The sequence below is a fragment of the Lissotriton helveticus genome, chromosome 3_2 (genome assembly GCF_964261635.1).
Source record: "Lissotriton helveticus chromosome 3_2, aLisHel1.1, whole genome shotgun sequence".
In the NCBI taxonomy this organism is placed as follows: Eukaryota; Metazoa; Chordata; class Amphibia; order Caudata; family Salamandridae; genus Lissotriton; species Lissotriton helveticus.
This window is the reverse complement of record NC_136062.1, coordinates 10,819,723-10,834,228: the sequence shown is the minus strand read 5'-3', so window position 1 is coordinate 10,834,228 and position 14,506 is coordinate 10,819,723. Positions and strand designations below refer to the sequence as shown.

The window sequence follows — 14,506 nt, the reverse complement described above, 5'->3', positions numbered from 1 at the left end:
GAGGAAAGTTGCCCATAAGTATAGAGTTAGATTTGGAATGGCTACCCCACCCCTATGCTGTGGTAGTTCAGATATGGCATTGCCCTCCTAATTTTCCCATAATTCCATACAAATACAAGAGTCCATAACTTGATATTATCCTCGACCATTAGTGGAATTGCTCCAAAAAAAATATATAATTATTTCGGAAAAATATTCATTTTAAGGTAGTTCGCCCTACCTAAAATTGACAGATGGAGATTATTAACTCTTCTGAGATCCTTTTTAACTTTCTTAATCAGTGGGTCATAGTTAAGTTGATTGATCTCTTTCACCTTAGGAGAAATACAAACTCCAAGATATATGGCTTGGTTGACTCTATAAGGGCTTTCAAATGACATATTTTCTGTGCATAGAACCATTGTCTTGTCCCTATTCAGGGAATACCCTGTGTAGGAGCCGAAGGTCTGAGTAATTCGCTTAATCTCCTGGATTGCCTCAGTAGGGTTAGGTGTCAATACCGCCACATCATCGGCATAAGCTAGAATTTTGGTATGAAAAATTCCAACTGTCACAGGCTCTATAAAGTTGGAAATAAGCAGTTTTGAGATTAAAGGGTTGATGTAAAGGGCAAATAAGATTGGGGAACACGGACACCCCTGTCTCGTGCCCCTTTGAATATTAATAACTTCCGATTCGGTGCCCCTTATGGTAAGCTTAGCCTTTGGATCTACGTATAATGCTTTGATAGATTTAACAAAGCTCGTTCCAAAGTTGTTTAATTCCAAAACTCCCCATAGGAATTGCCAAGAGACTCGTCGAAAGCTTTCTCTGCATCGAGCAGGATCATCGACATCCGGCCCCCCCGTCCCTCCCATGATGTCAAAGAGGGAGATGGCTCTACGAGTGTGGTCTGTAGTGCCCTTTCCATGGATAAAGCCATGTTGCCACGGGGAGACAAGATGTTCGATGATCCTGCTGAGCCGATTAGCGAGAATCTTGGCATAGAGCTTCGAATCGGAGTTTATAAGCGAGATGGGCCGATATGAAGACGGTAACTCGGGGGATTTTCCTTTTTTTGGAAAGATGGCTATGTTTGTAAATTTCCACAAGTCAGGTGGCACGCCGAGGAACAGATCTAATAAATAAGGGATGATTTGCTTTCCAAATACTTTGTATAAATCAAGAGGAATTTTATCTGGGCCTGCGGCTTTTCCATTAGCAAGCTCTGAGAGTGCTAATTCAAGCTCGGCAATTGAAATTTCTTTTTCCAGATCTTCCCTTGTTAGTTCATCAATTGTTCTAAGTAAGTTAGAATCAAGTAGCCAGTCACTTAAGAAATCTTTTGTGGTGGTAACCATAGGTTGGTCCTCATTTTGGTAGAGCTTTTGATAGTAGCATTGGAAAGAACCTGCTATGCCTACAGATGACATATGTTTCTTCCCCTCAAACTCATTAGATTGAATAGCATTATAAGTTTGTTTCTGGCGTGTCCGGAGGGCAAGTTGTTTCCCCACCTTTTTCCCCGTTTTCATAAATATTATTTTGATTCACCTGAAAAGTTTCTGCTGCCTTTTGAGTCAGGGCACTATTAATCTCTGTTTTAAGGACTAGTATTTTACGCAGAGTGCTCTCACTTTCCTCCCCTTGATGAATCTGGGTGGCATGTTGTTCTTCTAGGTTTGCTAATTCAGAGCCGAGTTGTTCATTTAACCTATCCTGGTCCTTCTTATGTTTTGCTACAAAAGCGATGGTCTTCCCCCTTAGGGCTGCTTTAAAGCAATCCCAGACCACTAGTCTAGGGGCGCTATACGGATTATAATCAAAAAAATCTTATGCCCAAAGCGTTATATATGTTATATACTCCCTGTTTACCAGAAGCTTTCGATCAAATGACCACTGAGAGTAAGGCCTCTTGAAGTTGGTAATATCAAAGGTGAAGATAAGCGCATTGTGGTCTGACAATGTTTTGGGGGATTTAGCTATAACCGCGGTTACAGCATTTTCCATAGGTGTCATTACATAGTCGATCCCGACATATTTATTGTGGGGGAAGTAAAAATAAGTATATCCAGGATCATTTATATTTTTCAGATTCCAGACATAAATTAAATTATGGCTATCCATAAGTTGCCTTACAGCCCTATAGACTTTAGGCTTACGTCCATTATAAATCTGTTGTAATTGACTGTTATGTGAAAACCCCAGAGCTATATTAAAATCTCCACAGACCACTAATGAACCTGGCCAAGATGCCAATTCGAGCTCAAGATTTTGAAATATCTGAGGATCGTCTTGGTTCGATCCATAGAGTGAGCAAATAGTAATGCCTAGGTCTAATTGAACTATCACCCACCTACAATGGGGATCAACTAATCTACGTCTGGGTTGGCCCAAGAAAGTTTTTGCTAGGATGGCAACCCCTCGTGTTTTAGATGTTTGTGTTGTCAAAGCAAGAAGGTTATAACCAGGTATTTTTAACAACTCCTTATCCCCTATCGAGATGTGTGTCTCCTGTAAGCAGAGCACATCATACGAATCTTGCCAAATTATCTGATAGAATTGTGCCCTTTTACCCCTATCATTGAGCCCTGCGACATTCCAACAATAAAGTTTTAGCTTCCCCATTGTAGATAATCAACAATCAGACCATCAATAGCGTTGTACATCATGATTCTCCTAAATAGGAACAACCACAGTTTAAACTTCCAAATTTCCTTAGGGTTAATTGGATATCAATTGTTACAAATTTTAATATAATCTTTGTACATTTGAGCTTGCTCTTTTTATTTGACTTTTTCTGCCCCCCCGCACCCCCTCCTGTTCAAATCCCACCCTACCCCGTGCCCCCCCTCCCTCGGACCCAAAAATTGGGCAATGAGACTCTGTAAGAGTCTGTGATGATGGAGTAGTGCTACCTAACCAGTGCTCAATGGTACTAAAACAGTGAAGGAAAAAAAATGTTATTAACGCGTAAACGCGAGGGACTAGAAGAGGGGAGAGATAAAAGGAGGAGGAAATATACACAGGGAAACAGAACCTTCTTTGTTTTAGCAAACCCTATCATATGAGATCGCATACTGTATATCTACTCATTTACTCTGTCAGGCCAAATTTCCAGTTCTTGAATATCAGTCTACCTGATCTTATTCTCATTAGGCCTTGAAAGAAAGAAGAGGCCACATGCAAAAAACCACTGCGGACATAAATGAAAAGTTCTATATATGCCCATGGTGATAATAACAATACTTTCTTCCTCCTTCCTTCCCACTGCTCTCCCAATTCTATAGTTAGTTAAGGCTATCTAAATATTCTTTTGCCTTAATCTCAGATGTAAAAAACCTCGTTTGACCTTGAAAAATTATTTTCAGTCTGGCCGGATTATTGAGATATGCTTGCGCATTTTTCTCTAAGAATGGCTTAATCAATTGTCGGAGGCGCCATCTCCTTCCCACAGTTACATGGCAAACCCCCGGTTTCGTTGCGGTTTTTAGTGTCAGTGGGACTCTATGGACACGTTGCACTTCCAAGTCCCAATCACAAATGGAGAGTTCAGGGAGGGTGTCTCGAAAAAGCTGTATAATGTATGCACGGGCATCGTCCCCCTCAATTTTTTCTGGAATGCCTAGGACGTGCAAATTATTTCGCCGTAAGCGGTTTTCACAATCTTCCAGCTTCCATCTTACGTCCTCTAGTTCTGCCCCATGGGAGTCAATTCGTTCCTGGGTTGCAGCGGCCTCGGTTTCATTAGACACTATGCGGGCTTCCATCTCAGTCATTCGCTCATTAAAGGAGCTAACAGTTTTTTGTTAATTTGCGTACAACGCCTTGAACTTTATGAAGGGCTGCCTGAGCCTTGCGCCCATCTTTAGAAGTCTCCTCCCGATGTGAGGCAATAGCGTGAAGGACAGTGTCCATGACTGAGGTCAATGTCGCCCCTGATTGATCTGGGTGATCTAGTGATGCTGAGCACGAAGAGTGGGGAGGGTAGTTTTGATTTGTAACCTGTAATGATGGAGAATAATCCCAGGCCAGATCTATTGCGCCATGGTGACTCTTACTTTTTTAAGACTGTTTTCCGGCCAGCCCTGGGATCATTATGTTTTAAGTTTTAGTCACTTTCTGTGGTGAAATTTGCTTCTGCATCATCCTCAAGATCCTCAAGATCCTCCTCGGTATCATCTGACCCGCCGGCATCCTCAGAGAATGAAAAAAAATCTGTAGGATCTCTGCTGTCTCGGTTACTGCCTCAGCATCATTAATTACGCCGGATTCGGTTACGTCCAAATTCTCCGTTTTATTGTCTTTTTCACGACTGACTGAATTGACCTCCCCAACGTCGCGTTGCAGCATTGATGTTACTGGGGGACCAGGGGTAACTGACAAACCAGTCAATTCATTTATTTCACAGGACACCTGTACAGATTCTAATAGAACAGTCTTAGGGAGATTTACAGTTGTTATTTGGGGAGTCATACCTTCAGGCTGTGGGATCTCCTCCTCATCTTCAAGTGGCTCGAGAGCCTCTGGCCCGTCTGTAATAGTTATGGTTGCTAGAGCTGCAAGAGTTTCTGTAAGCGTAGTTTCATCAACAGCTCCTCCGGACTGCTCCATTACTGGTACTCCACCCCTGGTTTCAGTTTCTTCCAGTGTACTCAGCGGGGTCAGTGCTGCCGGTTGAATCGTTTCACTGCCGGTCACAGATGGTTTCAGGGGTGATTTCGTTTTCATAGAGGATGCCCCCGGGGCTGTAGGGAGCATATCCACTACCGAGGGGCCCGCGCAACTACCGGCTGTCTAGCCGACTTTGGTGTAGCCGTTCTATCCGTAACAGGCTCTCCTGCTTCGCCGCTACCGACTCCATCAGCGCCTTCCCGTTTCAGCATCAGCTCACGGTCACGTAGCTTTGCCGCTCTGGTCTTCGCGGCTGCAGCCGCCAGCATTGCAGCGTTTTTTGGAGCCATAATTGCACCTTCACCCTCGGGAGCCAGGTAAGCGATGATCTTAGAGTCTGCTGTGTCTTAGATTGGGACGACTCTGTTGTCCGTGAGCCCCCAAGTAGCCGCAAGACTGTGATACCAATCAGGGAAGTGAAAAGGGAAAGCTGTTTTTTTAACACTGTCCTGCTTTCGTTGTTTGCTGCTTCCGTGAGTTCAGAGGGGGGTAACACTCCCGACTTCATCTCTGCTGGGAAGCTTGATTGTCGTTTTTAAAGCCAAAGATCACCATCACAGGCTGAAGTTGATTGATGGAGGGATAGCCGTGAGTTTTTAGTGTTGCTCCCGCCCGCGGTCTTCATTACCACCGGCACTGGTCAGGACGCATCTAACAGCGGTCTAGCACGCCGCCGCCATCTTGCCCCCATCAGGAGTAAATTTCCAACCTTTCTCAGTATGGGTAAAGATTAGAGGAGAGTTGGTGAAAACCCTTAAAACATAAAAGTTAGTAGGTTTGCACAGACTTAAAAGGGCTTTCCAACCCTGGAACTATTTCTTACAATTACCTTTAGACCCAGTATGTAGATCTGCGGAAACGTGGCAACATAAGAGCATTGTTAGTATTCAAACCCTACTATGGAAGGAGCCCTGGCATAATCAGAGAGACTATTTCAGAGATCTTATATAATAAGATTGCTACCATAACTTTTATCTGCATCACACGGCACAAAAGTGACAAGTGGATTTTGTGTAAGGACTAGAAGATTAATAAAGCAACCTGCCCCATGGACAAGTAGATATTTTATTAAATTCCACACCCCTGTGGCCATCAAGGATACTTTATGGAAGAAGCTGCGGTCAGAAAAAGGTGCTGCCGTATACAGACTCACACTCACTACCGCTGACCATGACTTGCCACAAGTAATTTTGGTTATGGAAATAAACATTAACCCGCTTTGTTCTCTTTACCACAAATAAGAATGATTTTCAACAGCTTAACTACGGAGGCTTCAACTAGCAGGATAGACGCTAACTGGCAAATCTTTTATTTTATGCGTAATTCCAACTTTGCTTTTATTGCTCTTACAAACACACAGTGCCATCTCGAGATGGAAACAATGTTTACAAAACGTTGAGGATTAATGTCAGCTAACTACACGGTGCAGGGATGAAGAATGGGGCAACATTACACAAAAAACTTAAGGAGAGATCACACTGACAGAATATCCGTACAGTGCCCCTGAACAAAACCAAGTGGATATCTACCGTCCAAAATGAACAGCCAGAAGATGTGTCACACTTTAGCAGTATTGCTTGTACTAGCGAGATGACACGGGGGAGGGTCAAGGAAGTTAAATATGGGAGGAAAGGAGGAGAAGCAGGGAGGGATGCGGTCGACGAATAGCAGGGAAGGGTGACAGAAGTACAGGAGGGAGTCTGCTCGAAAAAATATGCATTCCTATGCAGTTCTCAACACAGAACAGGGTTGGGGTGCCAGGTCTAAGTAAAGCAGAGGGTGAAGGAGGAGACAGTCTGGAAACACACGTAGGCACACTAATGGAGTGTCAGGAGCAAGTACCAATGTGAGGTGTGAGAGGAAAGGAGACAGTCTGCAACAAGCAGCGACCTGGGAGGGGTGATGGGGGCGGGTTGCGGAGACCGGTATAGGAGCCGCGCTGGGGCAAGTGCAAAGGAGTGGGACTGCAAATACACAAAACTAGACCTAGTGTTTATCGATGAGTGGGTGGGTACTGTCCAGAATTTCCGGCAACATACAGGGACAAGACCTAAATCTATAATCAGCACTTCTCCCTCAACTGGTTACACCCAAGAACTACTATGTTAATCCAAGTATCAGAGGGAAGAGTTGTGCCCAAGAATTCAATCATAATGTCGGGTAATAACGTAATCCAAAACTCATTCTCTGATTTGCATGTTCCTTTATTTGGAGCAGATCCAAAGAACTTAAATAAAAAGAAAGAACATGTTCTTTCTTTTTGATTTACGTTCTTTGGATCTGCTCCAAATAAAGGACATCCAAATCAGAGAATGTATTTTGGATTATGTTATTACCAGAAATTATGACTGAATTCTTGGGCACAACTCTCCCCTCTTATACTTCGACAAAACTAGAAATACTTTAAAGATAGTGGCACATCGGAGCAGTCACAGTCGGTTCAACTGGCAGTATATACAGCCGGACATGGGCTCTATAAACATGGCTGCCACCCTTGGCCTGGCTCAGGCAGTCCGCAGCACAGCCCTCCATTCTTATCGCTGAATTTTAGCTTCTGCTGCTGCTCCAGCACCAGCTCTATATTTTCCATGTTTGGGTTGTGCCAAGTGCTGTTCATGTGGGTCAGGGGGCTGCTGCTGCTGCAGCAGCCAGTCAAGCAGCAGGATGAGGTGGTTCCAGAAAGAGAGGCTGACTGAGTGTTGGGATGCGGTGACTGCAGCAGGAGATGAGCCTGGCAGCGGCAAAAGCCGCTTCTTTAACTGTAATGAAGGTAGTCCGGTATCTGCATTACATACTCCGGCGCAACAGGACATTAGGACCACTGATGTCAATACAACACACTAATATTACTTATATGAATATGAACAGTTAGCAAAAACAGGAGCATTATATTAGGTCAGAATACTAGTCTTAATCTGTAGCGATTGCCTGAATGGAATAGTAAGGTCTTACAAACACTGTGCATGAATAACATTGCGTAATTATATATTTGGGCAAGCAGTGACCTGAGAGGGGTATTGAAGGCAGGTGCGGAGAAGGGTAAAGGTGCCGCACTGGGTCAGGAGCAACAGAGTGCGACTGCAAATACAAAACCAGAAAAACGTTTTTAAAAGACGCACGCCCTGTGAACCTGTTTTGTACCGAAAGAGCGTTCAAGCAGAAATAAACAAAAACAACAAAATAAAGGCACGCACGTAAATAGTTTCACATGTGTAAAGAGCTGTTCAGAATATACTTTAAAAGTTCCTGAACAGATCGCAAAATAGAAAAAGCAGAAGCTGACATGTCTCCAAGGGAGTCAATGAGTTGCAGAAAGGGACAAGCACAAAACATTATCGAATTAGAAACAATGTTAGAGGATACTGACAGAAGCCAATGAAAAGACGGAGGCGGGGTCTAAGCCCACAGAGTGAATACAGCATGTCGAGAAAACAGCACTTGAGTGCTGCATCTAAAAACCACCATTTGCAGATTGACTAAGATGATTAAAAAACATAGCTTTACTGCAATGACAACCACTGATCTAGTAATTGGAGCTCTTCAAATAATATCAGGCCCTTAACTCGAATGAAGCCATTACAAGACACCACTTCAGGACGGTTAAACTACAATACAAAAAAATGCATCAACAAAAATCTCTAAATCATAGTTTCACGACAACCTAAACTTCGAACGAAGCAACCTAAGGGAAACTGAATGATCTTGGAAATCCAATCCTTCCTTGGATTAGCTAAAAGTCCTCAGAACGGTAAGGAGCTCCTATAACAAACAAATCAAGAACGCCAAGACCAACTACTTCAGATTTCAACTTAACCAAGCCTCTAATCGTCCCAGGAAATTTTTTGAAATTGTAAAAACAACAATCGTGTGACGCACCCACTCGGTCTGACCCAGGACACAGCCCTGCCTCTTGCGACACTTTGGCTACGTTTTTCTCTGAGAAATCGAGACTCATCAATATCGAACTGGAATCTAAAAAGGCCTCTCTACCATCCTATTGGCTTGCGCACCCTCCATACCTCACTGAAAAGCCTGAACAAGCTAGTCCGAGTACCAAAAATAATGCCTCATGGGGCACCTTCACCCCTTTCAGGGAAAGAGACATTAACAAAATTCTTCAGAGTAGCAACCAATCCAATCACTTCAATGACCCGCTACCACCCTCCGTCTTCAATAAAATCAAGTAAGTCATCAGCCCCCCCCACACCCCCCGGACAAAGATTGTCATGGTCTTGCTGTCTCAAGGTATGATCCCTGACTGTCTAGAAGCAGCTCAGGTTTCCCCTACTTTTAAAAAAAACCTAATGCCCTATCTCCAACATCACTACTCTGGCCAAACTCCTTGAAAAATGTGTCCAATCTCAACTTTGTGCTCACATTGAAAATTTCCAACTCCTAGACCATCACCAATCTGGCTTTCGGAGCGGACACAGCACTGAATCGGCTCTCATTCATGTTTTCAATGACATTTTAAGAATACTCGACCACAACGAATCCTGCCTCCTGATCCGCCTTGACCTTTCCTCTGCATTTGACACTGTAAATCACAACACCCTGTTATCATTTCTGGAACACAGGATGGGCCTCTCTGGTCTGGTGCTGCAACGGTTCTCGTCCTTCCTCCACCACAGATCCTAAAGAATAAAGGTGAACCATTCCCTATCCCAGCCCACTCCTGTATCCATGGGGGTCCCACAAGGGTCCGCCTTATCCCCCATACTATTCAACCTATTCTTGGAACCACTTGCAAATGCACTAAACTCAATGAACTTTCGATTCCACATGTATGCAGACACGCAACTTTACCTGAAAATCTCCTCCCCTGACAATCTCACATCACTCCACACTACCCTCATGAACATTCAGAACTGCCTAACGGAGAACCACCTCCTACTCAACACTTCCACAACCGAATTCTTGCTCATTTCTCCTCCAAAACATAATCCCAAGGAAGACCTCTGGATAAACCATCTCACTGCCTTCAACTGCCCCCCATCATTATTCATTCAGCCAAATTGCTCGGAATCACCCTGGACAAAACACTTAAATTGGAAGAACTACATTAGTAAGGGAGCAAATCACCAGATGATGCTACTCAGGAATCCCAAACCTTTCCTCCCACAAGCTGACTTCAATAAGGAGGTTCAAGCGCTGGTTTTGCCATGGCTAGCCTATGGCAGTGCTACACTATGTGGCCTCCCGTAATATACCACTTAAGGCTGTATTGAATGCGGCGGCCAGACAGACCACGGGCACAAAAAGATCTGCGAACATTTCCCCAGTTTTAAAATCTCTAAATTGGCTGCCTTTTGAAGCAAGAATACAGCTAAAGATCACCTGCCTGACTCACAAAGATCTCCATCTCAAAACCCCCAAGTGCCTATGCCAAAAGCTAGAACTATCTGGAGGTGGTAGACCCTCAAGAAGTGCTAACACCTTCCTTCTGAAACAACAGATATTTTGCAAAAAGAGAACTTGTCAAATAGTTTTCTCCGGCTCCACTCCACGGATCTGGAACTCTCTCCCTCTTGAAATTCTCAGACTCACCTCCATGGTTGCCTTCAAAATGGAAGTAAAACGCTTCCTTGTGTGCAAGTTCCCATTCTAATTGGGCTATGATCATTTGCTTGAAGATACTGGAGTTACACCCTCATCTCTTGTACAGATATATTATATCCCCTTACCTAATCTTTTCTTCCCCTCCCAGTCCCGCTATTATTTTTCAACTATTGTGATGCTGTGTTGCACCCCTTGTAACTGTTTCCTTTGATATGTACTTGACGCCTGCCTAACCCTGACCATCTGTAATTGTGATGCGCTCGGATATCCCTCGGGATCATGCTCGCGCTATATAAACAGATTCAGATTCAATTCTTTATTATGTTTTGGAACTCCGAGGAGATCCACAAAAAAAACCATACATAATACAAAACCCATTCAATGCAATAAAGACATCTACAATGTTTACAAAAAATATAGAGTAATCAGGTTCACTTTCTACAAAAGCCATCAATAAATAGCTAAAAAACATTTTAAAAAGTTAAAAATGTTAAAACAGAAAATTTCATTTGGGGGATTATACAATGCAAGTAAAAAAGAGTTAGTATTTAAAATACCCAATTGCAAACATACATATCTTAACCACTTAAGCCGAAATGGGCGCAATACAGGGCATATGAAGAGAACGTGCAAGCAATCCTGGGAGGACAAGTTACAAAAATTACAAATTGCAGGAGTACCATACCACTTTGCCAATAGATTGTTTAATGGCAACAAATCCTGTCTTAAAAGAAACCAAAATCGCCGAATGCCATGTGGTAGATTCCAGGCGATATAAGGTTGCATAGCTTTCCTAACATACGAGTTAGTAAGATGGTTAGCTCCCTTCTTAAGATAAATAGCCTCCTTGTCCATTTTAAAGCTAAGGTCCCAAGATGCCGCTTTCAAGAGTGATTTTAACTGTGCAGAAGAAACAGTAAATAGTGTGCTCTCTTCCAATTGGAGAAGGGCGGCCGCCTTTCTGAAATTTTTAACAATTTGCGAGTACTCTTTTAAGCTCCCCAACAGTTCAACCTTCATAAGATTTCTTAATGAACCCATTTCTCCTCGAGCCAAACTGGCAACCCACCGTACAACAGCTGCTAGGCCCTGCACCCACGTACTGCGAAGGCCATATTCAAGTCTGCAGGCAGCTGCTGAACAAGCGGTATTAAGCGAGGATATAGATCTTAACACTTTCCCTTCTACAGAAAGTAAAAAATCCCATTGCCTTAAATCAACCAATTCCATTCCATACAAAAGGGAAGAAGGGATTTTTGCACTAAAAACTTCCAGTAGGCAATTGAAATGTCTTCTCCCCGTGGCTGAGTATAATGCACTCAAACCTTTTCCCTGAGACAAAGCTTTGCGGGTATTGTTATCGGTGTGGGGCTTATCACTCAAATTATTGGAAATGATTTTTCCTAAAAAGACATAAGTCTTTACCACCTCCAATTTATGGCCACCAACTGTCCAAACAAAGTTCTTATACTTTAACTTTTTTCTCCCTGAAATACACATAATTTTGCTTTTTGTAGCATTTATCCTCAAGTAATGGGCTTCGGCATAGAGATGTAATGCACGAAGACGATTGGCCAACCCTTTTGGTGTTAGGTCCAGTATTATAATATCATCTGCGTATAACAAGCAGGAAATAGGGGATCCCCCTACCACCGGGGCTATACCATCACTTGAGGAGATAAATGCAGGAAGATCCGCAATATACAGTGAAAAAAGCAATGGGGCAAGAAGACAACCTTGTTTTAATCCATTAATTGATGGAATGACACGTGATAACCCCCTTTCTCCACCTTGCAAAACACGACACCATGTATCAGTATGTAAAACGTGCACCAGATCTAGCAAGTGAGAAATGGGCATGCCCATGGCTGATAGCTTTCTCCACAGCAAGGGGCGATCCACTTTATCGAATGCTGTGGAGAAGTCTATAAATGCCGTGTACACATATCCCCCACGAACCCTTACGTATTTATCAGAGATGATCTGAAGTGCGGTAAGATTATCTAGGGTGCTGTGCCCTTTGCGGAAGCCAGTCTGTTCTAGGGGTAAAATGTGGTTCGCATCAACCCAATCATTAATTAAGGATAACAAGCATTTGGTGAAAACTTTTCCAATTGCGTCAAGGAGGGCTATTTGACGATAGTTCTTCGGTAAATCCCTGTCGCCCTTTTTAAACAGTGGCACCAGTATGCTCCCTTTCCAAGAGGAGGGGACAATTTTCTTAATGAAGCAAAATCTGAAAACAGGATACAGTATTTTGCTCCATAACACTGGTTCCTGTTTCAAGACAGATATCGGGAGTTCATCAGGCCCCTGAGGACGCATGTCCATAATCGCGCTATATAAACCTTTATAAATGAATATAGCAACAAACAAAAAAAAAAAAAGACTGTTCTGTCCATTTCTAAATGTGTACATAACAACCAGTTCCTGCCTTGCATCTAAATTGTAATAACTAATGGCAGACGGAGTTCGCCTTGTAGGGAGGCATCCTTGAGACTTGCTGATCACATTAGATGTCAGTGGCAAGCATTAACTCACATCTTGTTTGCACACGTTTAGAGAACAGAATATTGGGAGCCACTTCAAGTGACTGTTTTACCATCTAACTAAGGCTATTGATACTCGGTCATCATACTCGAAACATAGATTTTTTTATCAATCACTTATACATTCATATACCTGAGCAGCGCAAGAAAGGCAGCGGGCTCCACATCAGGCAGTTCGATCTCAGCGGAGGTGGTGGCCATGCCCCCATTGAACATGGCATCAAAAACAGCACTGCCAGCAGCCAACACGAACCTGTGCGCTGGGATGCGCTGAGCCGTGCGATCCTTGCCCACTACAAACCGCACATCGCTCAAAAGCTCGTTGTTGAACAGGAAGGTGAAACGCTCCTGCAGGGAACTCTTAGTAGCCTGCCAGTTGTACATGGGCTGCCGGTGGTAGGGCCCGGGAGGCTCAGCGGCGCCTCCTCCACCTCCCTTAGCCGCCTCCTCGTCCGAGGCGGCATTGGAGGCAGCGTCAGCCCCTCCCGCTGAGGCCATGGCAGAGTTGAACTATGCCTGGCCGCGGGAGGATAGCCGCAAAGCCCCCATCTCACCACGTATAAAGCACCTCTCGCTGCTGTTTACAATATGTCAAGGTAGGGTGAGGGAAACCTACAGCTCCGGGACGTGACGTCGAGCGTCGCAGATTGATACACGCTCGGCGACCGCGACCGAAGAAATACTTGGGAAAGAGCAAGCAGCCCTGTGCGCTGCGTAAACTCAGCGGTCATATTGGTGTGGCATTCTTGTTGTATAACGAAAGCAAAATAAATAGATCCGTTTAAAGAAAGAGTACTATTGGGCAAACCATAGGCGGTTCTCGACCATTTTTTCAATGGAATAAATATGCAGATATTGTTACACAGTACTAGTTACGATACATCATCAATCTAACCGCTTCGATTAAAACGTGTATTTTACAAGAGATAACGCTGCTTTATTATGATAATTTTTGTTACAGTTCAAAATGTGAGTGAAAATCGGAACGAGCATTACCCGTTTACGGTGGCCCCTGGAATGTCTTAGATTGACTGCAAACGTCAGTCACGTTAGTCCTTCTTTTATCACTGTAATGCTGACGAATATTCAGCTTACTACATTCCACAATCATCGCTACCAAAGAAGTTTTGACAGTCCATATATCTTTAAGAATACATAAGAATAAGCCATGCAGTAATATTAACAACCAAAAGCACATCATATATAAATAAGCAAGCATTGGTAAATGCAATAGGTTTCGCCTATGAGATTAATTATAAGCTTTTTTGTTGTAGTTAGGTGAGCAGTTGTGCAATAGGTTACGGAAACTTCGTTAAAGTGTTACGATTTGTTAATTGAGAAATGCAATATATTTGTGCTGTTACTGCTTTGCAGCATGGCTAAAAAAAAAGGTTTCAACGTGGCCAGCTTTGACTTTGTTATAGCTTTTTTTATTTACTTTAAGCCATGTTCCAGAGGTGCGACATTAAAAACAAGCATTTGCAATGCAATAGGTCTCGCATTTGGAAAGTTTGAGCTATTGGTATTGTAAATGACAAATTTTTTATTTGTGTGTTGGTTTTGAAAATAGCAAAATTAATAGTTTCGTCATTTACAATGCCAATAGTTTTAACTTTCGCAATATGTAATGCAATATGTGTTGTATTTACGTGACTTAGATGTATTGATATTACCAATAAAAATGGCTTATTTTTTAATAATTAATACTTAAATAAAAGTTATTGTAATTTATAATGGCAAATGCT

General features: G+C 43.0%; 1 protein-coding gene across 2 annotated transcripts in view; it reads right to left on the bottom strand.

Moving 5' to 3' along the window:
• The window catches only part of BTBD1 (BTB domain containing 1), a 256,914-nt gene extending 243,497 nt beyond the window's left edge, over positions 1 to 13,417 (bottom strand). Inside the window, exon 1 of one of the 2 annotated variants that reach the window (XM_078684739.1) lies at positions 12,895 to 13,417. In XM_078684739.1, coding sequence (XP_078540865.1) covers positions 12,895 to 13,259 — 365 coding nt within the window. In that variant the 5' untranslated portion in view covers positions 13,260 to 13,417. The remainder of the gene's footprint in view (positions 1 to 12,894) is intronic. The other variant, XM_078684738.1, reaches the window with a different exon arrangement.
• Positions 13,418 to 14,506: the final 1,089 nt, after the last annotated feature.